The sequence below is a fragment of the Setaria viridis genome, chromosome 3 (assembly GCF_005286985.2).
Source record: "Setaria viridis chromosome 3, Setaria_viridis_v4.0, whole genome shotgun sequence".
NCBI classification, from domain to species: domain Eukaryota; kingdom Viridiplantae; phylum Streptophyta; class Magnoliopsida; order Poales; family Poaceae; genus Setaria; species Setaria viridis.
The window spans coordinates 7,745,278-7,770,985 of NC_048265.2; the positions used below are offsets into that span (position 1 = coordinate 7,745,278).

A 25,708-nucleotide genomic window follows, 5' to 3' on the forward strand; every position below is an offset into this window, starting at 1 on the left:
GTTGCTGTATCCCCAAGTAATGCTGGGATGCAACTCAACAGCATCAGGAACAAAACAAATACATTCTGTCACCAACGAATTAAGGACAGATGAAGAAGGGTGTTAGATTGCTACTCCAGGACAGATGAGAGCCTGGGAGTAGCTAAATAGAAAGGATAATAAGATTGCTGGTTGTTGGTGGTGTTTGTTGATGCATCTCATCGATCGACCATCAGCTCAGCTCGCCGGCGGGGCAGCTGCTCAGTTCCTTGCACTCCAGCTTGGCCTTGACTGCCGACAGCCCCTCCATCATGTGGTGCAGCCCCGCCCTTGGCCTTGGCGCCTATCGACGGGCTCTCGTCATCGTCTTCGCTTGCCGGCGCCGGCGCCCCGTCGTCGTCTGCTGCCGTACGGCGGCGCATCAGCTTCCGGCGCAGACGCCTCCTCTGCCGCGGCAGCCAGCGAGCGCTCCATTGCGGCCGCCAGGAGCGCTAGCAGCAGCGTTGGCCATCGTCGATCGACCAGTGTCTGTTGCTTCCTTGCTCGATCACGGGAACAAGTGACGTGGTTGCGATGACATATGTGTATTACACTATTACTATAGCAATGCTGGCAAGGTTTTATTATATATATTATATATAATAGAGGTGATGAGCACCTAAAAAACAGATGGAGCAGAACTGCTATGCTAGCGCCTAGTACTAGGCACTGTGCAGAGCGTTCCTGTCCGAGTGTCTCGACAAGCAAATATTACCAGCTTTATTTCTTTTCTTTTTTAGAGGAGCAAATGTCCTACTACCCAAGCCCAACACCGCTATCTCAGCCCATCTTAAAAATTGACTTCAACCTGGACCTGGGAGCCAACACCGGCCCAACCATCTCATTCCCCCCCAAAGCCTCCGGCAATCGTCGCCGCCTAGGGTTTAGGCTTCCGGCCGCCGCAGCCTCCACGCAGCGAGCGAAAGGGGGATCGCCCGAAGGGAGCCGCGGAGATGAGCGGGAGCGCGTTCAACGCGTTCAAGTCGCGGGTGCCGGTGGCGTGGAGCCCGCGGCTGTACATCACGCTGGTGCGGGGGCTCCCCGGGACGCGGCGCCTCCACCGCCGCACGCTTGAGGCCATGCGCCTCCGCCGCTGCCACCGCACCGTCGAGCACCGCACCACGCCGTCGCTCCTCGGGATGCTCACGCAGGTCAAGCGCCTCGTCGTCGTCGAGACGGAGGAGATGTACAACGCGCGGAGGCAGGCGGAGGAGGAGCGGCGCGCGCCCAGGCCGCCGCTTGTCATCTCCCACCACCCGCCGGCTCCGACTCCGAAGCCGGCAGCAGCCGCGGCTGAGGGTGCCGCTGCCACTGCGCAGTAGCCTCTGGTAAGCTTCTGGAGCCCAGATTGTTCCCAGAGTGCTCTGTTTTTCTGTTGTGTTGCATGCCCTTGAAGTGTTTGATCCAATGTCTCAAGATAGAGTTGTCAGTACATCAAATTTATCTGCGTTCTGTTCCAATGAAATTTAAATGTCTTAGCATGAAGAACAATTGAAGAGTTTGCAGTGGCTATTAATTTGCCACTCCATTTCTGTATCAAGAGTGCTCTATGTCAGACGTTAAACCAATTGTTGTACTGTTTTTCCCATGATAGGTTGCTGTAATTGTTGTGTTACACCATCATGTAAAGTGACCATATGGATTATGGAAGGCACAATTCTATAATGGCATATCCGTTTATGACAAATTGTGGGTTTAGCCCTTCTGAATCAGGGGCAGTGCATGAAAAGCAAGCATAAAATATTTCTGTGCTACTTTTTTCATGCACTCCTTGGTTGACGAGTTATGTTGCATGAAATTATTGCATATCAAGTCTGTGACTTCTAATGGTAGAAAAAGGAGAAGGGCAATTAACCTTGATGTTATACCACATGACCTCAATGTGCCCAGGCTAGCTAGACCAGATAATCTAGTGCCAAATATTCTTCTCGTGGTTGTGCATGTGATTGGCAAGATTTTCTACATGTTTGCTCTGAGAGATTTGAGTGAATAGATATATCACTTCTTGTTTTTATAACAGCCAAGGTGTTAGTGGATGAATCATCCTTTGAATTTTCAGTACATATAAAAGAGAAATTTTTTATTGTATCTTAACCTGTTCCATTAACTCACATTGTATGATTTACCCTCAGTTCATAAAGAAATTAAATTGAGGTGGTGTCACTGTGATGTTATTCTTCTCATGCGACACATGAGTCTCACCAAATAGCCTTTCATTTTTCTTCCAAAAATACGATAAGGAATAAAATGGTCTTTTCACGCCCCACATGATGGTTAAACTTGGGGCTTGTTTAATCTCCCCTCCCCACCGAACCGAACGAGCCATACCACAGCTACAGTTTATTCTTGAGCAATTCTTATTCCCCCTGTAGCACCGCTTACAGGGCAAGCAAGGGTGAATACTTGTGTAACAACGATTTGTTTCGCACTAATAAAATCAGGAAATCAGAAAAAGTACTAAATAAGACAGTTGCAAACATGCAAAGAAGAGCCGAGTCTTTCATAAGCTATTGTGGGCATTCATAGTCTCATAGAAGTGCCTCACTTGTGGAGATCTTCAGGAAATAAAACAGATGTCTATTCAATTGTAAATGGGAACGCAATACTCATCTTTATTGAGACTCCTATGGGGATTGCCTAGAGGGGACCTGTTTGGAACTAATTATGTATGTAGGGGAGCATGAATTATTTTGCGGTCTGGTTATGTAATTCAACTCCTAAAATTTGAGGGGAGTTTGGCAAACTTATAATCTGATAAGGACCATGAGTAATAATGTTGTTTTGCCATGCTACTCAATTCCTAATATTTACCTTTGGTTTTCTTGTAGGGCATCAGAAGCCTTTCATGACAGTCCAGCAACATAATAATTTATGTGCCTTTTATCAACAGATGCTTTCATTGGATCCTCCTGCTCAACAAGCTCTAGCAACCCATGCTATATGCAACACACACTGCAGCATGCTACTGTTTCCATTGGTCCTGTATTTTAGATTGTTATGGGCTGATGCCATTGTCTTTCTATACTTGTGGTCAATCAAGCTCAGTGCAATTACTAAAATTCCTGAAAATGCTCTTTAAGATGTGTCATATTGGTTCCATGCCTAATTCAGCCTAAGGGATGTCAGCCTTTAAATTTACGGTATCGTGATTGTTCCAACTTCCAACCTTAGCAAAGGGGGTTGCTAGCTTCAGTTATAATTGCCAAATTTGCTTCAGTTCTGAAGTAAAACTGTCTTGTATACTCTGGTGATTTTGGTGCTGTGCCTTCTAACTCTGATTTTGCGCTGAAAATGATTATTAGTCGATATAATAGTTATTATATTCGGTTCCTATACTTGTTTTCTCTTTCTTGCACCCTAATGATTACTTGTGAACATGATATCAGCATTTTTGGGACTGCAAACACCTATTGTTCAACCTCCCTTTCTCCATCCACTGCAATGACGTCAATTACTTCTTGGTGCTCCGGTTTTATTGTTTGCCTATTCCTGGTCAAAATATTTGCGATTTATTATTTTTAAACATATATTGTTAATGGAACGTCAAAGTTCACTGTAAGTTTAGCGCACTGGCAAGCGTAAACCCTCTCCATTGACAACGTTTCTTTTATACATCTTTGTAGCTTTCTCGTGGCATTTCTCTTCCAGTTATTGGTCTTCCCAACTGGTTTACAGAGCAAGTCAGCGTGTAGTCCAGGACTAGTAATTTTGAGCACGACAACAGGGTACGAATGGAAAAAAAAAAACAGATGCTGCCTCGATCACCGGGAGAAGTGATGTGTTTACGATGATATATATGTATACATATAGCAATGTTGCCAAGGTTTTATTATATATATCATATATAGAGGTGACGAGCACATAAAAAACAGACGGTGCAGAGCTGTTATGCTATCTTTAGTAGGAACACTAATGCATTGTAAGCAGCTAGTGCCATATGCCGGCGTCCCCTCTTCTCTCAATGTGTGTAATTTAATCTAAAAACGCAATAGCAATTCGCTCCTGTGTTTGTTGCTTGCTGATGGCGATTTTTTTTCCAGAATTCTTTAGAGGAAAGACAAGGAAAGAAATGCATTTCGCAAACAAATCATGCGTGCTTATACCTTTTGTCATCATCATTGATAAAGTGAAATGTACTGCACATGAAGAAAGAGACAAACATTTCCCGTCGTATGTCGTCTCTCAAAACGAAAGGTAGAGATAAAGAGATGGTGCTCCTGCTCCAAAAGCCATATGTCTTGGCTTGCTCTTATCTTCACACAAGCTACCATTTAGCTTTCGGTCATATCATCACCTAGATATTTGTTTAGTGGTGAAGAAGAATCTCGTCATCTTGAGGATTCGTCATAGGAGAAAAGTAGTGGACGATCATCTACGTCTCTGCCACGTCTACACAGCATGTATCTATGAGCCAGATTTAAAAGAGAACACAAATAGTAAAAGTGTCAATAAATTTGCCATCAAAAGTACCTAAGGACAACATACACTCACGACTGTTTTCTCAGGTACGGACCGGTGTATATGAGTATATCTATAAAGCAACTAAATGTCAAACTTTGACAGTGAAGTCAAAGTTATTAAATATTTGTAAATTAAATGAGATAGTGCTTTAGGAGAAACAGATGATTCATGAGAAATTAAGTAGCTGCCTAAGATGGTTGTGGTTGGGTGGACATTGAATTAAGTTGATTATGACAAATGCGCGAGAGCATGCATAACCTAACTAATAAGACGGATGGATCCAGTGGCCTCATAACTCTCGTGTCATATAACATTTGGGTACGGTATAGCCTTCGTAAAAGAGTGACGTTTTGGGCATTCACTCTATCTCAAAAACGCAACTTCTACTAGCTAACTTGTACTATATAGAGTATATCTACAATGGAAGTAACTTTGGAGATAAAATATAGATACAAATTCTGAAATGTTCGATCTCAATATACACAAACTCACGGAAGGAGCAAGGCACTCCAAGGATGGATCACATATACACAACGTGTTGCTCACTATATGCTCCTATAAATCCTCCTTGTTACAAGAGAAATTATAGAAGCTTGGACTTGCAGAAGGCAAGTAGTTAGGTAGCTGAAGAAAGAAACAGTCGCTCCTTTTATTTGCAAGGGGTGCAGCAAAAATAAAAAGAAAAACACAAGACCTTTACATGCCCACCTCACAAACTTATTGGGGCCTTGCACAAGCTTTGTGGAGCACACATGACATTCTGGTATTTTACATGTAAATCAATCAACATATAGACCAGCGGGTGGAGTATATACTTAAGGACAGCGAGAGTCATGCATGCAAATGCAAAGAAAGAAATGAAGAAGAAAAAAGAAGATAACAGAAACAGAATCATAAGATTGCGTAGCTACATATAGCAGTGACCTGCAGTAAGTATCTGCAGGAATGGAGGTGTCAATCAGCAAGTAGCTAGCTATGGCAGGTTGGCAGCAGCTAGTCGGCGGTGGTGATGTGCACTCCGATGACGATGACGAAGATGGCGATGAGCGCGAAGTAGATGATGGAGTGGACGAGGATGGACACGGCGCTGGTCTGCAGGTTGCCGAAGTCGACGAAGTGGCAGCGGCCGGGGAGCTGGAACAGCAGCCCCGGCGAGAGGAGCACGAACAGCACCACCGCGATCACCACCGGGCCCCAGTCAGACATCCTGACGCCTCCTTCTTCTTCCTTTGCTTGCTTGCTTCTTCTTCTTCTTTTTTGCTGACGATGCCTCTCTGCTTTCACTTGTCTTTCTTGCTTCAACTTGTTGGACGATCCAACCCGATGGACGAAGGATATATCGATCACTACTAGCTAGTATTAGCAGCTAGCGTTGTTGCAGAACGAAGCAGCTAGCTAGCAGGTGATGGAATGAGGGCTCTTCCTTCAGGTTGGCTGTCAGCAGACTATTAGTTAGGAGGCTTAGAACTATGCCTATGCTTCTTGAGTTGTGGGGTGCAGGGGAAGGTGAGGTTGAGCTGATCATGTGGCTTGATTTCGCCTGGTGCTCGCTCTCTCGACGACGCTAGCTCTGGCTGTGGCCGGTGGCGTTTCGCTATCCGTGGCCGTTCCCACATGACAATGGCATGTCCCTCGCGCCTCTTCTCTCCATTCCAATTTCACCACCATATACTATAATTTCAGTACTACTCTATCTTTAAGAGGTGCTTGGATACATCAACAGTAACAGAAGATGCATGAAGCCCTTTTGCAATGTATAAGTATATATAATATAATCCCACTTGGATACCGCCATTGGTCGCCAACGTGCTAATTAATTAAGCTGGCCAAGATTTTGCTGATCACCATATTAGGTCACCCGACCGATAATTAATCCCCAAATCTATCGATCGAGCGCGTTTGATGTCGTTTCGCTTTCTGTCAAGGCAAAAATAGTTAGATAAAGCTATAGTGTGCTGATGGAAGACAAAAGGCGATGCAATAATATGATTCCAGGAATATGTGGGTGGGTCTTCTCTGAATTTGGACTCGTTTTATTTTATTGATTGGTGCCTGAATATGCATGCTATGCTGCTGCCACTCAAAAGGCAGCAGCAGCGGATATATAGACAGATAAGACTGAGCAAACACTATTCATTGGTTCAGTTCTATCCTTCCCCTGCTGTCTGTCAGTAGTTCATCCTTACGACTCGTTATCGAAAAAAGAAAAGTAGTTTCTTACGACTAACGACTGTTTATTTTCTCAGCGTGTAAGACGGGTCCAATTCCAATCAAACAAACCAACCAAATCAAATAATCGTCGGAGTGCATGCAGTGATCGATTCTAAAATCTCAATGGTCAACAAGAGCTAGCTAGCTCGCGTCAACCAGCTAATAATGATGCTGTACATTAAATTGAGCACAGACAGCGTGGAGTTGTCAATGATCATCAGTTCAGTAAATGCATGTAATGAAGTCTGTTCATAAGAGATGGATCAAATAAAGTTGCGATGGAGAGGGGCTGCTCCTGTCAGCGTCGATTATATTGATAAAGCTAGCTGCCGCTACGAGCGATCCATTTCCAGTAGTTCTCAACTCATGGCTGGAAATGTAATTGGAATTTGAATTGGGTGGACGGCCACACGTACGTTTGTACTGTGTTCATAATGTTCTCTCGTTTGTTCTCTCTTCTTGCGTCTTCACATCCACTCCACCCCAAATATCCGTATCATATATGGCGGCGACGTGCCTTCCGTCGATAGCCGCAGATGAATAAACAAGGGTTCATTTCCATTAGATGATCTGATGACGAAGAAGCTATATGTGTGGTTCGCGATGCATATCATACATGTAACTAAACTCTGACAGATTGGACAGGAAAAATTAACTGAAACAGCATTCACATCGATCATACATGTATACAAGTCTACATATAGCAAGTAACGGAACCTAAAAAATGGCCAGGAACGACTAAATTAAAGCAGCATCACCAATTGCCCTTTCAAAAAAAGCGACACCAACGTATATACCCATACTGTACGCACACAAATTAAGGCCTTATGAGTAATCTCAGATGACCTTGAAAACAAAGCAGCAATTTGAATTGACCTTGATTAAAGGCCAGCATATATCTATGCCCATACATACATATACACCGCACGAATCATCGGAGGAACGACAACGATGCACCTAGCTCGATCGATCATCTGATGGATCGATCGATGACGGATGATCATCAGAGATGGATACCGTAGCTTGCATGCCTGGGTAGCTAGCTGCCGAGCTGGATCTGGACGCCGATGGCGATGAGGAAGATGGCGTCCAGGGCGAAGAAGAGGATGGTGTGGACGATGATGGAGGCGACGCTGGTCTGGAAGTTGCCCAGGGCGAAGAGGCGCGACTTGGCGGGCATCTGGAAGATGAGCCCCGGCGACAGCAGGATGAAGAGCACCAACGAGATGAACACCGGCGCCCAGTCCTGCATCTTCTTCCTCCTCCTCTTCAATAATTCTGCTCTGGCCTTCTCCAACCAGCTTACCCCTTCCCTCTCTCTCTCGCGGCAGATAGACGACGTCAGGCCCGGCGTCTATGGCTGGCTCGCTTTACAGAGAATTGTCTGATCATGGAGAGGTAACCAGCAATATAGCTTTTTCTTGCGATATATGACTGTGACGTTACAGGTAGATGCATCGCCCGACGACTGGAACGGGAATGAACCTTCTTGTTGGTGGTGGACATCCGCCGTGGGCCATTGCACGCTAGGCTAAGTGTGGTTGTTGGTAAAGCAGGAGCAGCGCATTTTGATTTGTTTTTGGAATTCAAAAGGGGGGAAAAAGACAGTCAACAACGAAAGGGAGGATTAATGGCTTATTACATAATCATAAACACTAAATAGCGCGATTTCCACATCAATAGTAGTAGGGAGGATTAACGGCAGCCGAAAGCGCGCAGGGGGTGGTGCAGTAGCCGGGCAGCGGGTAGAGGCCGCACATGGCGGGCAGGCTCTGCGCGGCCTGCGCCACCGCCATGGGCGCCTGGGCCGCCGGCAGGAGCTGCTGCCACTGCCGCATCAGCGCCGCCGGCGGCGGCGGATCGTACAAGGCGCCGGCGCCGGCGCCGGCACCGCCTTGCAGCTGCTGCGCGACGGACTGCGCCACGCCGCACATGGCCTGGCACCGGGACATCGGGTCCATCAGGCTCAGCTGCTGGCAGCACCGCTGCCGGAGCGGCTGGCAGACGGCGCTCGGCTGCCACATCGTCTGCTCCCGCCGGAGGTAGTACGGCGCCGCCGCCGGGCTGCACTGCGGCTGACGCAGGAGCTCGGCGCAGTGGTACACCCCGCCGGCGCCGTACATGCCCGGCTGCAGCCAGTCCCAGCTGACCTGCTGCGCAGAGGCGGCGGCGGCTGCGAGAGCAAGGACAGCGAGCACCACGAACATCTTCATGCTGCTGTCCCTGCTGCCCTTGTGTATTAATGGAGTATATGGATCGATGAAACAGGGACGACGATGGATCTGATGATAGATCATGAGTGCTTTGCATATGTGAGGGCAATTTATAGCCGGCTGCCTGTGATCGATCCGATCCATCCATGGCTTGCGTTCTCCAGCATTTGCTTTATTTGATCTGCAACTGATGATTTTGGAGTGTTGCATTGCATTTGCATTACGTGCAAATGCAGACATGTCTTGTTACTTGGATTTGGGTATCCACATCATCCAAGCTCCTTTACAGCACACATATGTTGCATGGATTCGCTTTACATGTCAAGGATTTGTTCAGGGTTTTCATACGCTTGTGAAGCTAACTTTGTAGTGTTGTGGATGTTGTTGAGATAAATCCATAGCTTGTTATTGGCTTCAAAGTAGCGTCGATTCACTTTGCACGCCCAAGATTATTGTCCTCTACATATCCTGCTCACATACACATATGAGGCAAAGCAGAACCGGCTATAAAGACAGATCAACATGACTCACCGATTCATGTAAGCTTCCTGTAGTGCTTACTGCCTTGTTGGATCGAAACTAGTCTATAATATCGTCCCAGTTCATTAGATAACTCCCAAGAGCGCAGCTTTACATGACTTCATCACTTTGCACCTATAACATTGTAGAGTAGTTTCATGAGTTTGTAAAAATAGATTGTCTGGGGAAGACAACCAGTACCATACACACGGCACAAGAATGACATCCTCTCGGTGTATATGAACAGAATCGGAGATTGACCTATCCTGACAATGCCAACTTTGCAAGGACCCAGGAGAAAATATTGCTTTGGATGGTCAGCAGCATTTGCACGAAACGGCAACGTGTGCAACAACGGAACATCGATTTACCATCAAGCATACACTGAAGCATCAGAACATACAAGGCTACACGGTAACATTCGTGAACAAAAGCATTTCCCTACAACAGGGCAAGGAAAACTAGCACATTTATTCCAGCCAAAAAGCAACAGTATGCCTCAGATTTGTGACCTTAGCTTTAACTCGAAATAAACTCTATAACTTGTAGGAGATAGCACGATAAGTTCACAGTATCATGATATTCTCAAGTCAACCCAAGTGGGGGAAACGCCGACTTCCATCCGAGGTAAGACAAGTAAAGCTTAGACCACTGGAAGCTCCCCGCACTCACTGATGACTACTTTCTTCTTCGGACGGTCACCTCTGTCAGTCTCCGACGACTCAATCAGCCTTACGATGTCCATGCCTTCAAGAACCTGGCCAAACACGACATGCCTCCCATCCAACCAAGGTGTCTGCATCCAAGGCACCAGTCGTACCAGTTCCGGGTTATCTTTGGCACTAGTACATAAGTAAATCGACAAAGTAGCAGAAGTGGCAAAAACAAAAGTCATTTCTCTGGTATGCACAAGATTTACCTTGACAGTGCAGATGAAAAACTGGCTGCCGTTGGTGTTTGGTCCAGCGTTAGCCATACTGACCACTCCAGGTCCAGTGTGAACCACTAAAACATGAGAACAGCATGCCATAAGTTTTAGCAGGCGACTAAAAAACACATACCATATCAAGACCATTTCAGATGAAGAGCATACATTTGAAGTTCTCATCTTTGAAGGTGCGCCCGTATATGCTTTTCCCACCAGTACCCTGCAAATGTAGGTTATATTCAATCACATGTGAATAGTTGAAAGCTTCATCTTCCAATTTAGTTTCTCTAGGTTCAACTGTTCAAACACAAAATTATTGCTTTTGTGCAGTGTCTAAAAACCAATATGTGAGGCTGCACACAAAGAATTGGGTGGCCCAACCTTATACTGTGTAACTGCCAGTTAAGGCCACATAAAGTTAAACTTGGAAATTGTGTGCATCAGTATGGACAACGGGAATTTGGTGACAATCACTTATAATTTCATGAATTAAGAGATCACTCATTAAAAAAATGAAAATGCATGTATGATAATGGACTTAATGTACTATGACAATATTTTAGCAGCATTACAAAGGTTGCTGTATAACATGAAGCTAGCAGATTATCTAGAAACTTGTGTAGGACAACTCCTCTTTCTATTCACCAACTAAATGTCTGGCATAAAGTACTCTGAACAACCACAAAGTAAGAAAATATTTAGCAGTGTCAATCAACAAGATTAAACAAGTGCATTTGCAGAATTAAAAATAAGTAAAAAGAACCATTCAATCTTTTGATAGAACATATCAGCACAGCAGCATGAAAATCTTCTTTAATTTCTCTAAACTGAATGTGCATGATAGCATAAATATCCAAGTGCAAACCAGAGTTTAGTGAGATAGTAGGTGAACACATACATTGCCCTTGTCAAAATCTCCCCCCTGAATCATGAAGTCCTTGATGACACGGTGGAAACTGGATCCCTTGTATCCAAACCCCTTCTCTCCTGCAAACAGAAAACCTTGTTATGTTTCTCTTCTGGGCAAGACAATATTCGAAATGGAGAAGATTGCATGACAAGAAGGTAGTCCAGTTATCCCTCATACCAGTGCAAAGAGCACGGAAGTTCTCTGCAGTTTGGGGAACATCATCCCCAAACAAGCCGATGACAATCCTCCCAACATTCTTCCCCACAGGATTCCCAATGCTTATGTCAAAGTAGACCTTGTTTGTGACTTTGGACTGAATATCTGCTTCCTGCAGAGGGCGGAAGAACCAAATCAGTACCATGAAATACATCCAATCCATCCTATTGCGCCTTACAAACTGAGACAGCAGAATAGGTACACATGAACCAAATGTGACCGCAAAGCTACCTAGGGCCTGTTTAGTTCCCCCCAAACTCTCAACTTTGACACTATGCAAAAATAAGATTCCCCATCACATCAAATTTGCGGTACATGCATGGAGTACTAAATGTAGACGAAATCAAAAACTAATTGCACAGTTTTGTTGTACTTTGCGAGACGAATCTTTTGAGCCTAATTAGTCAATATTTGGACAATAATTCACAAATACAAACGAAACGCTACAGCGTGCTACAGTGCTAGCACAGTGATTTTGGAAACCCAAAATCAGGCAACTAAACAAGGCCAGCCCACCGTGTCAACTAAATACAGGAGCACATCTACTTCTTCGTGCAAGTAATGGCTAGAGTGGTAATCATGCATACAACTATAAGATTCAATCAATTTATCAGAGTGAACAAGACACCTAAATCATCAATGATGAACTTCAATTTGCACTTCTATCCCATGATTATGAAACTAATAAAGACAAATAAAATCTAATAAAACAAATGGCCAGGATTGCAGTTTAGCTTCCTTAAACGATAATCTCCCTGGTACAATGGGGACACCACTTGAGAGATGCAAACTTTACCGCAGGCCCAGTAGCCATACGTTACCAGGTATAGTTTTTTTTTTAAGAAAAGGAGGAAATCAGCAGCGGTAAAGATGGCACCTTGGGTTCAGCGCTGGCGGATGTGACGAAGCGCGCGCGGCTGTGGGAAGGGGAAGGCGCGAGGCCCCCGGAGAAGGAGACGGCCTGTGAGGGGAGGCGGGCAGCGCGGAGGGACAGGGGCGGCGAGGAGGCCTTGGAGGCGAGGAGGGCCCGCTGCCCGGATGCCGCAGCCGCCGTCGCAGGTCGCGCGATGGCCTGAAAACAACAAAAGAGGGTCCAGGGATTGAGAGCTTGGAAGAGGTGGCGTAGAGATAAGGAGGAGAAGCTGGGAGCTTACGAGGGAGGCGAAGGAAGTAGCAGCCGCCGCCATTGAGGGGGTTGGAGAGGGGAAGGAGATGGTTGCTGGAGAATGGAGACTCCACTCCGCCGGGGGATAGAGTAGATAACAAAGTGATACGCAAAATTCTCTTTACAGATGAGCCCCCAGATATTATGGTGAAAATTACGTCGAGGTCCTTAGGTAACACCTGAATACGCACACCACTCCACGGCCAGTTCGGCAGACTTTTTTGCTGGTAACGGCACAACCTTGCAATTTCTTTTGCTATCCCGTGAGTAGTGTTGGCAACATTTGAGACATTATGTAGGGTCCAAAATTACCATTTTAACGTTTCTCTTTTTTTAAAATTCGACATTTTCTTCTACTGTTAGAGATAGGTTAGTTAGGATAGGAATGGGGCTAGAGCTTCCATTGTCAGTTGTCACCGGCAAGTTTGGAAGGGAGGGCATGTGGATGAGGAGACCACACGGTTCATTTTAGGAAAATAGAGTTTCCTTGGATGGTATAATTCAGATTTTCATTTTCAACTAAGAATTAAACTTTCAAGTTCATTTTTTCTGTTCTTAGTTCATGATTTTTCAAGTACTCCGATCATATTATAATTATTTAGTTTTGAAAATCAATATTTAAAGTTTATATAAATTAGCATATGTTAATAGAGTCGTATAAAAATTGTAACTCATCACCCTTTCTATTTAATATAATACTTTTTCTAAATTTTTGCTAGGCAAAGTGTTGACGCCGGATTTTGTCATCAGTAGAATCGGCGCCAAGAAGAAAAGAAGTCGAAGAAGTACAGTTGGGAATCGGTCAAATGGTGCTATAATGCGGAATCGGCCGGCAGCTTTTACTTCGCTTCAGGGAGAATGCACCAGACTCCCAATCGGCAATCCTTTGCCGATAAGAAATCGGCCGATCAGGAAGATGGACTAGTTGGGCCTGTATGGGCTTGGAAAGATGGAAGGATAAGGTGGAAATCAGCCCACGAAGCGTGGGGTAACTAGTTTAGCACGGGTTGTGCTTGTAGATATTTGTTTTCTGTTTGAATTAGAGATAGATTTCTAGTCGGTTAAGAAGATTATTTGTACGGGGCTATAAATAGCTACCTTTGTAAATCTGTAAACACAACGATCAATCAATACAACAAGTTACTTTCTTTTTCGTACTTACTTTCGAGCAGGCGACTTCGCTATTACTTTTTCCTTTCACGAGTTCGTGCGGGTTGGCAGGGCTGCATCATCTTGATCTCCGGCCGATTCTGTAAGTTCCGTTTATCGAGTAATATCTAAGCTTTAACTTCCGGCGCATCGCTGTTGTTTCGTTTAGATTTATTCACTAGTTATCGATATCAACTAGGTTCATAGGTTTTTACCTGTTTTCTTAGTTTTTATCATCATTTATCCTACTAGGAATCGGTAGTATCGGCTTTCATTATTTTCTGTCGTTAAATCCATTCGTTGCCGATTAGATCTTTTCCTAGTGCTGTTATTACAAAGCTTTGTACCGATTACTTTAGTATTTTTCTGTCTACAAGGCTACAGGGGTCGTGCTGTCTTATAGCCGATTTCATTATCACAGTAAATCGGCCGATTTGCCGATAAGCTCTCTCGATCGGAAACTTAGCCGATCGAAGTTTCTGAGTTTGACACGCGTTCTTCCTTGCCAATCAACAGGTCAGATTGGCTGGCACGCCGCGCGAACCGCACCAGGGCATTCACCCGAACAGGAGCTAAGCAGATTCTCCCGGGTCGTGTGTCGGCCGCTGGGATTCGGTTGACTGATTTCTAACGCCAACACACTTTTGGCACGCCCGGTGGGACCAACACAACCGTTATCATGTCGAAAACTGCTGAAGTCTCCGAAGATAACGTCATCGAAGTGACGGAAGCAGATCTAAAGGACGACCAAAAAGAAGATCTGAACAAGTATTTGGAGCAAGTCCGGAAAACTTGCTTAAAATCTTTCAGTCGTTCCAGGAGTGGGGAGACTGTTAAAAAGACTCCTTTCCCTACTCCCCGCCAGATTACAATTTCCGAGGATTCGGACAAAATGTCCGATATGATTCAACAATCTCTTCACCACGCCTTCATCAATCAATCCCCGGTGCTTTCAAACATGGTGCACAATGCTGTTGTCAACTCCTTCGCCGGAGGTATACCTCAAGGGTACAGGGGACCTACGTATTTCCAGCCGATTCCACCAAATCAGGCTTATCAGGCTTCACAGCCGATCCAATCCTCTGTCGGAGGATCCGGTGCTTCTGCGTCATCAACTCCTTTGGGATATGGCTCTATCCAACCGTCCTCTACACCACTCCCTCCAGTCATCCCTTTACCCTGGGGGGCACCCTTAAACACGACCGGTTTGAATCAATCGGTCAGTCAAGGAAATCCTCCGTTCCAGACACCCTCCCAAACGGCCACTCGGCCGATCATACCACCATACCAGCCTATCGCTCCGGAGGTCAATAAGACGTCAGAGCTCATGCTATATGATGAAACAAGTGGTTCATACAAGCAGCCGTCCTTTACTACACCACCGGTTTATACTCAGATACCACCTTTTCATCAACCTCCTTTTATTCAGCCTCCGATTTATCAGCATGTGCCGATATCGCCGCCAACTATTCCCCAGCAACAACCAGATTGGTCGGCGCAAATTGCGGAGGTAATGCAAGAACAATTCGGCTTGAAGCCGAAGGTGCAAACTTATACCTACAGAACACCATACCCATCTACATATGACTTGTTGCCGTTCCCCCATCGGTACAAAGTTCCTGATTTTACCAAATTTTCGGGGATGGATGACACTTCTACCGTAGAACATGTGAATAGATTCATCATCCAATGCGGGGAGGCAGCTACGCAAGATGCCCTGCGGGTACGGTTGTTCTCGTCATCCTTGTCAGGATCGGCCTTCCAATGGTTCACGACTCTACCGCCAAATTCAATTATTACATGGGCCGATCTAGAAAGACAATTCCACAAGTACTTCTATGCCGGGGTCCATGAAATGAAGCTGTCCGATTTGACTAGCCTCCGGCAAAGAAGTGATGAGCCGATACCCTCGTATATACAGAGGTTTCGGGAAATCAGAAACAAATGCTACTCCGCAGTTGGCCGATATAGCTTTCCAAGGCCTTCTGCCACACATTAAAGAGAAATATGCCTCGCAAGAATTCGAGAGCCTGAGCCAGATTGTTCACCGATTGTCCGGACAAGAAGTGCGTCCGTTCGATCCTAGAAGGAATTTCCAGAAGAAAGTAGCATTCCTGGGGGAAGTAGAGGACGAGGAAGATGCCGAAATCGGACTTGTAGAGTGGATTAAGGGAAAAAAGCCGATATCATGCCCGTTCGGCAAGAAGGAGCCGGAAGCATTCGGTTTCGATACAACTAAAGCGGACAAAATCTTCGATCTTCTACTTCAGGAAGGGAAGATTAAACTCTCACCTTACCATACAATACCCTCTGCCGAACAATTGAAGAAGATGAAGTATTGCAAGTGGCACAATGCCACATCACATAATACCAACGAGTGCAAAATCTTCAGGCAACAAATACAGTCGGCCATTGAGCAAGGCAGACTCAAATTTGAAGTACCGACAAAACCGGCCAAACCAATGAAGATCGATCAGCACCCTTTCCCTACCAACATGGTTGACACGGGAAAGAATTCTCTACAAACAAAAGTGCTGACGTCCGAGTCGGCCAAAAAGAGTGGCGCTGTCGACCCCAGAAATCAAGTTACGTCTGAAGACATCAAGGGAAAGCGACGAATGGAGGACGATGATGGTGAGTCAGAAGGGCCACGTATTACTTCCCAGTTCCTGCTCCAAAAGTACCAACGCCAACATGAACGGTCGAGGTCCCGAGAGGAAGCGATGCGTCGGCACGAGGAGCACTGGAGATGCCCATTCTTCATCCATTGTTGGGAAAATAACCTCAGGCTACCATCGGCCGATATTTGCCCCGAGTGCAACGGTCCCTATCGAGGCAATCGGCCATTCACCAGGTCTCGCTCCAGAGACGGAAGGCCAGAACCAATCAGCAGAAATTGGCGCAACCCAGATGATCAGCGCCCTTCCATGCGTGATCGGCTGGGGGGCAGAAGTGACCGATATGATCGGTCAGAAGATAGAAGCCATAATAGGCAGGGGGCAGGACCGATCGACACGATCAATCAAATAGCAAAGCCAGCGTTCACAGCCGGCTCGAAGACATGGCCGATGCTCGGGTAACGGACGAGAACCCGTTAGGACGCGAACCGGAATGGGAACGCGCCGGGAAAGAAGGGAGGCCAATAAACCCCAGATGGTGCCCCGACGGTTTAACCAAATCACAAAAACGGAGAATCCAACGCCTCCGCCAATGGGAACAGCAAGAAGAAGAGAGCGCGATGGACAAGAAGGAAGGGAGGCCTCGGGTGTGGCGCCCCAAAAGAAACGACAAGGGAAACAATGAGTCGGCGGGTGATGAATCGGCAGCCGAGATCGGTATGGTTTTCATATTGCCGATGGAGTTCATGACCCCTGCCGATCAACAGGACGTATCGGCGATAGAGGAACAAACAGCACGGTTGGCTTTAGAACCAATGATGGCCACGTTCGAAAAGCCCGAAGACGACGAACGACAACACATGAAGGCGTTGTTCCTTAAAGGGCATGTTGACGGTCGCCCCCTCACTAGATTGATGGTCGACGGGGGAGCTGCCGTCAATATCATGCCGTATGCCGTACTCCGGAAGCTGGGAAAGAGCGACGACGACCTAACCAGGACGGACATGATGCTCAAGGATTTCGAAGGCAAGGTGTCAAACGCTCGCGGTGCTCTCTGCGTCGACCTCACCATCGGCAGTAAGACCCTTCCTACCACGTTTTTCGTCATTAATGGCAAAGGGTCCTATAATATGCTTCTTGGCCGAGACTGGATACACGCAAACTGCTGCATCCCATCGACTATGCATCAATGCCTTGTACAATGGGTCGGCGATAACATCGAGGTGGTCAAAGCCGACTCCGCGTACAGCATCGCAGCAGCCGACGCACAGCAATGGAGCTGCGAAACCGTCAGATGCATATCAGGTAGAGTGTGGGAAACTGATTTCCTGAAGGTCACCGATTTTGGCCTACAGCCGATCCGAGCAGTCGGCTCCGAAGAAGCGCAATAGATGGATCAGTTCGCCCGAGGAGACGGGAAGCTGGGGCACGGATTCACGTCGGCCGATTCGTTAGAGATGATAGACTTAGGCGACGGGACCAAATCGAGGCCGACTTTTATTAGTGCGAATTTAGATCCAGAGCATAAGTGTAAATTGACAAATTTATTAAGAGAATTCAAGGATTGTTTTGCTTGGGAGTATCACGAGATGCCCGGATTAGATCGATCTATTGTTGAACATCGGCTACCCATAAAACCAGGGTATCGGCCGTACCAACAACCCGCACGGCGATGCAATCCTAAAATTTTACCAGACATAAAAGCTGAAATAACTCGGCTAATTGAAGCAAAATTTTTTCGGCAGTGTCGTTACGCTGAGTGGATTTCTAATATCGTGCCAGTGTACAAGAAAAACGGGAAGCTACGCATTTGCGTCGATTTCAGGAATCTTAATCAGGCCACACCGATGGATGGTTACCCCATGCCTACGGCCGATGTATTGATCGACGTTGCCGCGGGACACAAAATTATTAGCTTCATGGATGGAAATGCCGGATATAATCAAATACTTATGGCCGAAGAGGACATACCCAAAACGGCTTTCAGATGTCCAGGCCATCTTGGTTTATTCGAGTGGGTGGTGATGACTTTCGGCTTGAAGAATGCTGGTGCTACATATCAGAGAGCCATGAACTACATTTTTCACAAACTTATTGGACTCCTGGTGGAGATCTACATCGACGACGTTGTGGTCAAGTCCAAAAGCCACGAAGAACACCTAGCCGATTTGCGAAGAGTGCTAGAGTGTACCAAAAAGCATGGTCTTAAGATGAATCCCAACAAATGCGCTTTCGGCGTCTCCGCCGGACAGTTCTTAGGATTCATGGTGCACGAACGAGGTATAGAAGTCAATCAGAAGACCATAGCGGCCATCAACAAAGTCGTCGCCCCACAGAACAAAACTGAACTACAGTCTCTAATCGGCAAGGTAAACTTCATCAGAAGGTTTATATCTAATCTATCTGGACGAATTCAGGCGTTCACACCACTTCTGAAGCTAAAGCCAGACCAGGAATTTATATGGGGAGAAGAACAGCACAAGGCGTTAGAAGATATCAAGCGATACTTGGTCTCGCCCCCAGTCTTGGTTCCCCCTCAAACTGGTAAGCCGTTTAAACTGTATTTATCAGCCGATGAAAAAGCTATCGGGTCGGCTCTAGTCCAAGAATTTGAGGGCAAAGAGCGAGTCATTTATTACGTCAGTAGGAGACTCCTGGATGCCGAAACGAGATATCCTCCGGTGGAGCGTTTGTGTTTGTGTCTCTACTTCTCGTGCACCAAACTCAGGCACTATCTACTGTCGGCAGAATGTATAGTCGTATGCAAAGATGATGTGGTGAAATACATGCTGTCACTGCCGATATTGAAAGGACGAATCGGTAAATGGATCTTAGCTTTATCGGAATTTGACCTACAGTACGAATCGGCAAAAGCCGTCAAGGGTCAAGTCATGGCCGATTTCGTCGCCCAACACTGTGGACCGGAGATCGCCTTCGTGGAACTAGCGCCTTGGCAGTTATTTTTTGATGGGTCATCATGCGGGGTCGGATCAGGAATCGGCATCGTTCTCATATCGCCTCGGGGGGCAAGATATGATTTCTCTCTGCCGATAGAAACCGCCGCCACGAACAATCAAGCGGAGTACAGAGCTGTATTAAAAGGCTTACGATTATTGAAAGAAGTCAAAGCCGATTCTGTTGAGGTCTTTGGAGATTCTATGCTAATTGTGGATCAACTAACCGGAAGGGCTGAGTGCAAAGATGATATATTAAGAATCTATCACGAAGATTGCGTACGGCTTTTAAAAGAGTTCAAATCGGCAGTAATCGAGCATGTTCCAAGAGACCGCAACGAGGAAGCAAACAAACTCGCCCAGCACGCATCTGGGTATCGGCCGATTCTGGGCGTCATGGCCTTAGAACTTGCAGCCGACGATTGGCGTAAAGAAATTGCCGATTACCTGAAGGATCCGTCTAAAAAGGTGGAGCGACGAGTACGCTTTCACGCTACCAAGTACGTATTGCTCGAAGATGATCTGTTCTACCGAACGATCGACGGGGTTCTTCTTAAATGCCTTGGGACAGAAGAAGCCAAGACTCTAATGGGAGAAATTCATGAAGGGGTATGCGGAGCTCACCAATCGGAACATAAGATGAAGTGGATGATCAGAAACAACGGGTACTATTGGCCTACGATCCTCGAAGACTGTTTTAAATATTATAAAGGTTGTCAGGAATGTCAAAAGTTTGGAAACGTCCAACGTACGCCCGCGTCGGCCATGAATCCCATCATCAAACCATGGCCGTTCAGAGGGTGGGGAATAGACCTCATCGGCCAAATTTATCCACCATCGAGCAAAGGGCACAAGTTTATTCTGGTGGCTACTGATTACTTCACCAAATGGGTGGAGGCAATCCCATTAAGGACTGTGACTTCGGCTATCATGGCCGATTTCGTGAGGGACCATATCGTCTACCGATTCGGTATCCCTCAAACTATAACAACCGATCAAGGAACAATGTTCACGTCAGGGGAATTTGAGGAATTCACGACCGATATGGGCATTAGGTTGTTAAATTCTTCTCCGTATTACGCTCAAGCCAATGGTCAAGCAGAGTCCTCCAACAAAGGAATAATCAAGTTGATCAAAAGGAAGATTGAAGAATACCCGAAGAAGTGGCACCTATGTTTGACCGAAGCCCTGTGGGCATACAGAATGGCCTGTCATGGGGCTACCAAGTTATCTCCCTATCAGTTGGTATACGGTCACAATGCAGTACTGCCATGGGAATCGAGGGCAGGATCAAGGCGCATTTCACTTCAGGACCAGTTGTCAGCCAATGATTACTCATCTCTGATGAAGGAAGAACTTGATGATTTGGCCGGCCAACGACTAAGGGCTCTGATAAGTATCGAAGAGAATAAAAAGAGAGTGGCCAGGTGGTACGATAAAAAGGTCAAAGTCAAGCAGTTCTCCCCCGGAGACTTGGTATGGAAGTTGGTACTACCGATCGGGTCGAAAGATCCTAAATTCGGCAAATGGTCTCCTACCTGGGAAGGGCCGTATAAAATCGGCAGATGCGCTCCAGGGAATGCCTATATCTTGGAAACAATAGAAGGAGAAGAATTCACTAGAGCTCTGAATGGGAGGTACTTAAAAAGATATTACCCAAGTATATGGGTCGGTGCCTAAGGAATCAACACGATCATACATGACCGATACGATTCGGTTTTGAGACACACATAAAGTCGACCGGAACGGCCGATTACATTCATTCGGTACGGACGACGGATTACATGGCCGACAAAACACTAAGTCGCCCTTAGAACAAAAATACAAAAAACGAACTAACTGTTCTTCTTCTGGGATGCCTTCCCATTCCGCTCCAGCTCAGTTTGAAGGCGCGCGGCCTCTGCCGCTGCAAGAATGACGGGCCGAGGAAGCAGACGAGCCCTATCGGTGGAAGACCGTTGGCCGCCGTTCCACTCCATGTAGTCCAGGATGGTGCGGGCCGCCGAGGTGACGTCATCTTCAGGAACGTCACGATGACGACCCCTTATGGTTGGAGATCGGCGAAGGCTTTCATTCACCACGGCATCCAAAACTGCACGAGCCTCTGCGGTAATGTGGTCCTGGAGCTCCTCTTGATGAGCCAGAATCAGAGTCTTGTCCTCCGGGGTCAGAGGGTCTTCAGAATGGATGCACTCGATGGCACGCATGAGCTCCGGACCAAGGCGTTGGGGCTGAAACAAAGAAGGAATAAGGTGACGCATTCATTTCCTAAGATCTAAGAGGAGAAGGCGGAGCGTCACCTGATTGACAGAAGAGGATGACGATGAGGCCATGACGAAGTAGTCACGCCGATGAGAGGAAGAGGAAAGGCGAAATGGGAGCCAGATCGATGCTATCGGGAGGAGGCGCCGAGGTCGATATTTATGGGGGAAAATACGTGGAAATCTGATAAGGCCACGTCCCATCGGTAATAAGGAGGGCAGTAAATAGAAGGCATCGCGAAGGGTCAGTCAAAGAAGGCAGTAAATGTTCGTACAAAGCGGTCAGTGTTTTACAGATTACCCAAAAGGGTATCGATAGCCGTGATGGCCCGACGCCGAATCTGATCGGCAGAGTCAAGAACCCGTTGGTCTTCTTCTGCCGATCCAGGGACCTCCGATGCGTTGCGGTGGAGTCTCAGAGCCTCTTGAGCAAAACGCTGCCTCTCCCGTGTCAAATCGGCAATAGCAGAGGGTAAATCTTGAAGTCTGTTCTCTTCGGCGCTGATTGCCTTGGTCACTTGCTCCATCTCTTTAGCAAGTTCCGCCCTCCGTCGTTTGAGGCGATCTATTTCACTAATGATCGACGGGCGTGAATCTTCTAGGACATGGATACGCCGATTCGCTTCTTGAGCCTGACGTTTAAAGGCATTTTCATCTTCACGAATCTTGGCCAGTTTCGCGCGATCGGCTATATGACGAAGGGCCCTAAAGACGGGAATCCTCATGGACTCGATAAAGGCTGCCGGTGCCAAGGCCTCTTCCGCTTCCTCTGGTACTCGTCCGCTGACGTCACTGAATAGCTGCCGAATCGGCGAAGCATCTTCTACCAATCGGCCGATGTCCCCTTGCAGGAGGGATCGGATGTTGGTAAGTTTAGCTCGGACATCGTCAGGAACGGAGCTTAGAGCGACTTGACGGGACGCGACTTCCTCATCATCAGAAAGAGCAACCGTAAAGGAGAAAAGGCTGTTGTTGGGGGAGTCTTGTTCCTAAGAAGATAAGGAAAATGGGTGAATCGGCGTGGAATCAGAGCAAATCGGCTGGGTGAAAGCTGGTTACGAATTTACCATTTTAAAACGAATTTCTTCATACTGCGCTGGTAAAGCCGTTGTGTCTGGCTCAGTGGCCTGTGCCATGGGTTCATCCGATGAGGAGGACTCCACAATAATCGGCGCGGAGCTCGGGCCGACTCCCTGGGAAGAAATCGGTTGTCGGGAAGCGCTTGGTGTGCCGACGGCCTGCGTCAAAAATCGGTTAAGTACATTACACGGATACCCGAAGGAAATCCGTAAGATAAGTACTATATCTCAATGGATGAGGGCAAGGGTGCGTTGGCGTCCGGTCGAGTTGTCGCCGATTGTGGTATTTCCGTAGCGGTGCTCTGGGAAATACAGAGTTAAAGAAAATGTTAATATTTAAATAACGATCGGAGATGGCAAAATTCGGACTTACCTGTATGGCTTCCAACAGTAATGACGCGGCAGCCACTCCGGCTTGTATGACGGCTTGAGTATCAGCACTTTGTGTAGCCTGGGGTGGTGCAGTCAAGGTTTCTGCCGATACGAGCACAGGAGGGTCCACCGATTCCGTACAAGCCCGAACTCGGCGACTGGTTTTCTTGACGACCTTCTTATGAACATTCTTCGATCGGCCGGCAATCATGTCAACTGACGGAGCATCGTAGCCGATAAGAGGATAAGTGGTGTACGGGTAGCTCTCCATTAGCCGACCGCTGCGGCTGTGCGTTGGAGGGGCTTGATTCTCGGCCTAAAGAAACAATGAAATCATTAGTGCTCAATTATGTTGAAAAGAATAAAATCGGTAATCAGACATACCTCGGCGTTGGGATCAATGTTGGCCGGATCTAGAAGGTTGCAGTATGCCGATGCTGAGTTGCAGAATAAAAATTGCTTCCATTTGGCCCACCAAAGTTTGAACGGCTGGATGGCAAATGGATATAATAGCCAGTCATTCAAATTAATCGTACTGGAGTCCGGAATTCGGTCTCGCAGCCGACAATAATCCAGGCCAGTTGTAAGCACTTCTCTGAACTTAATTCGGCCAGCAAAATACACCCGTATCGGCAATTGACCCATGCCGAATTGTCGTGCGGCAGTAGATGGGTTGTAGAATTCGTATGTAGGGGCATCTTTCCCCGAAAAGAAGTTGGCCGGTAAGAGTCCTGGTTTGATCAGTTCTTCATAAAGATCTTCATCAAACCGGCCAGAAGTTGAATCGAAGCAGGAGGGGAGCTCGAAAACTGGAATGTCTCGCTGGTATGGAAACCAAGTAGTTGCGTCCTCATTAAATCCATTATAAAAGCACCGAAAGTACTCGGCTACCTTTGTAGCAGAATACGCACAACCTGGAAAAGCTGACGCTGCCTCACCATAAGACATACATCGGCGACGCGCGGTAGGGTCCTCTGCCGATTCGATATTGGGAAACATCATATGGTCCACTGGTTGCCGAGTGATTCTGTTCATATAAAGGTTCAACCATAGATTGACAAACCACCAAGGCCCACCTGGGTTGCCGATTGGTTCTCCCTTGGAAAGTTTTGTGCCGATTTGATGGAGCATATGGTACACGGTACCCAGAAGATGTTTCCCGAGAGGGATATGGCTTCCTCTAGACAGTGCTTTAGCTAAAGATTGGGTGTTGGTTGTTGGGCCGGCGGCTCTTCCACAAAAAAGGTGTTTTTCTAGCCACATCATCAGGAAAGCGGTGTGTTCCCTGTTCTCAACAGTACCGGTCTTCTTGTTACTACTGATAAAGCCCTTCCAGCCGCCGATTCCTCTTGTGTCCAGCCGATGCGACGGTACGGTCAGAAGTTGGAAAGGTTTGTCTGGGGAAGATATGTCCAGGCCGGTCAAGAGGACCACATCGGCCAGAGTGGGGGTCATAGGACCGTGTCCAAATAAGAACGCATTAAGTGCGTCAGACCAGAAATAGGAAGCCGCCATCACTAACGGCTCGTTTTTCTCCATTTGAGATAGGGAGAGGTTGATGCATTGGCCGATTTTGAGTTCTTCCCACAAGACACTCTTGGATGCGGCCACCCGTTGGTACCATTCCCTCCAACCTGGGGTCTCATTCGGCCAAGATCTGAAAGTGCTCACCCATTGATCTAGGTTCATATCGGATCGTTTGAAGGGTACCCGGTCAGTTTCCAAATCTATAAGATCCGCCGGATCTGGGTCTCCCATAGGACCGAGGCAAACAAGGCCAGGACTGTCCGTGAGATGAATAGTAATTCTATGTCTAACCGCCTAAAAAGGAAAAGGGGCATAGGAATGTAAGGAGTGGATCTAAGATAAATACATTGCCGATAGACCAAAATCGTTACCACCACCAGAGGCACTATCCCTGGAGCATCGTGTGCGGGGGAATTGCCGGAAGGAGTCGCCATTGAAGGGAAAGGGGAAGAAGTAACAGGAGCTGGAATTAGAAGACTTCGATGGCAAGGGAGAGTTGGAGAAAGAAGGATGCGCGCGCGTTGGAAAAAGAGACGTGAGCTTGAAGATGAGCTGCGGTGAAATGCTATTTATAGGGTGCCTGAAGAGAGGGTAAAGATGGAATTTTCACCGCGCCGGCGCGTCGAGATTTTTCGGGGTAGTGGCCGTCGTGGGCGCCCGTTTCAAAAAATTGCAATGATCAGCCGGGAGACCGCGAAACGGAAGGATATTTTCACTGCGGCCGTTTCGGAGTGAAGGTTATAAAGAATTTCGAAGTAAAAGACTGTGTTTTACTCCGAAACTGGGGGGCATGTGTTGACGCCGGATTTTGTCATCAGTAGAATCGGCGCCAAGGAGAAAAGAAGTCGAAGAAGTACAGTTGGGAATCGGTCAAATGGTGCTATAATGCGGAATCGGCCGGCAGCTTTTACTTCGCTTCAGGGAGAATGCACCAGACTCCCAATCGGCAATCCTTTGCCGATAAGAAATCGGCCGATCAGGAAGATGGACTAGTTGGCCTGTATGGGCTTGGAAAGATGGAAGGATAAGGTGGAAATCAGCCCACGAAGCGTGGGGTAACTAGTTTAGCACGGGTTGTGCTTGTAGATATTTGTTTTCTGTTTGAAT

At 46.9% G+C, this 25,708-nt stretch overlaps 5 protein-coding genes across 5 annotated transcripts; 1 reads left to right on the forward strand and 4 right to left on the reverse strand.

Annotated features, from left to right (window-relative positions):
• Positions 1 to 838: 838 nt before the first annotated feature.
• LOC117848614 (uncharacterized) lies at positions 839 to 3,353 on the forward strand. Its single transcript, XM_034730083.2, has 2 exons — positions 839 to 1,346; positions 2,847 to 3,353. Exon 1 carries the CDS (start codon positions 972 to 974, stop codon positions 1,338 to 1,340), a length of 369 nt encoding a protein of 122 aa, XP_034585974.1. The 5' UTR covers positions 839 to 971; the 3' UTR covers positions 1,341 to 1,346; positions 2,847 to 3,353.
• A 1,747-nt stretch (positions 3,354 to 5,100) lies between these two features.
• Positions 5,101 to 6,103, reverse strand: LOC140222342 (uncharacterized). The gene has a single exon (XM_072292630.1). It carries the CDS (start codon positions 5,683 to 5,685, stop codon positions 5,473 to 5,475), a length of 213 nt encoding a protein of 70 aa, XP_072148731.1. The 5' UTR covers positions 5,686 to 6,103; the 3' UTR covers positions 5,101 to 5,472.
• A 1,238-nt stretch (positions 6,104 to 7,341) lies between these two features.
• On the reverse strand, positions 7,342 to 8,086 carry LOC140222341 (uncharacterized). The gene has a single exon (XM_072292629.1). It carries the CDS (start codon positions 7,940 to 7,942, stop codon positions 7,730 to 7,732), a length of 213 nt encoding a protein of 70 aa, XP_072148730.1. The 5' UTR covers positions 7,943 to 8,086; the 3' UTR covers positions 7,342 to 7,729.
• A 3-nt stretch (positions 8,087 to 8,089) lies between these two features.
• On the reverse strand, positions 8,090 to 9,616 carry LOC117848251 (zein-beta). Its single transcript, XM_034729588.2, has 2 exons — positions 9,435 to 9,616; positions 8,090 to 9,371 (listed from the first exon to the last, which is right to left on the reverse strand). The coding sequence occupies exon 2, from the start codon at positions 9,141 to 9,143 to the stop codon at positions 8,367 to 8,369; it is 777 nt and encodes a 258-aa protein (XP_034585479.1). The 5' UTR covers positions 9,144 to 9,371; positions 9,435 to 9,616; the 3' UTR covers positions 8,090 to 8,366.
• Positions 9,617 to 9,767: 151 nt separating this feature from the next.
• Positions 9,768 to 12,779, reverse strand: LOC117848252 (peptidyl-prolyl cis-trans isomerase A1). Its single transcript, XM_034729589.2, has 7 exons — positions 12,631 to 12,779; positions 12,354 to 12,548; positions 11,438 to 11,588; positions 11,249 to 11,337; positions 10,516 to 10,570; positions 10,342 to 10,427; positions 9,768 to 10,218 (listed from the first exon to the last, which is right to left on the reverse strand). The coding sequence occupies exons 1-7, from the start codon at positions 12,661 to 12,663 to the stop codon at positions 10,066 to 10,068; spliced, it is 762 nt and encodes a 253-aa protein (XP_034585480.1). The 5' UTR covers positions 12,664 to 12,779; the 3' UTR covers positions 9,768 to 10,065.
• Between the last annotated feature and the right edge of the window lie 12,929 nt (positions 12,780 to 25,708).

Bases quoted from the DNA above. Each gene is read 5' to 3' on its own strand.
- LOC117848251 (XM_034729588.2), bottom strand. From the start codon at position 9,143: ATGTCTGCATTTGCACGTAATGCAAATGCAATGCAACACTCCAAAATC.
- LOC117848252 (XM_034729589.2), bottom strand. From the start codon at position 12,663: ATGGCGGCGGCTGCTACTTCCTTCGCCTCCCTC. The intron at 10,571-11,248 runs GTATGTGTTCAC...CTACATTTGCAG, and splicing joins GAGATTTTGACAAGGGCAAT to GGTACTGGTGGGAAAAGCAT. The intron at 10,219-10,341 runs GTAAATCTTGTG...CCTTGGATGCAG, and splicing joins TTTTCATCTGCACTGTCAAG to ACACCTTGGTTGGATGGGAG.
- LOC140222342 (XM_072292630.1), bottom strand. From the start codon at position 5,685: ATGTCTGACTGGGGCCCGGTGGTGATCGCGGTGGTGCTGTTCGTGCTC.
- LOC140222341 (XM_072292629.1), bottom strand. From the start codon at position 7,942: ATGCAGGACTGGGCGCCGGTGTTCATCTCGTTGGTGCTCTTCATCCTG.
- LOC117848614 (XM_034730083.2), top strand. From the start codon at position 972: ATGAGCGGGAGCGCGTTCAACGCGTTCAAGTCGCGGGTGCCGGTGGCG.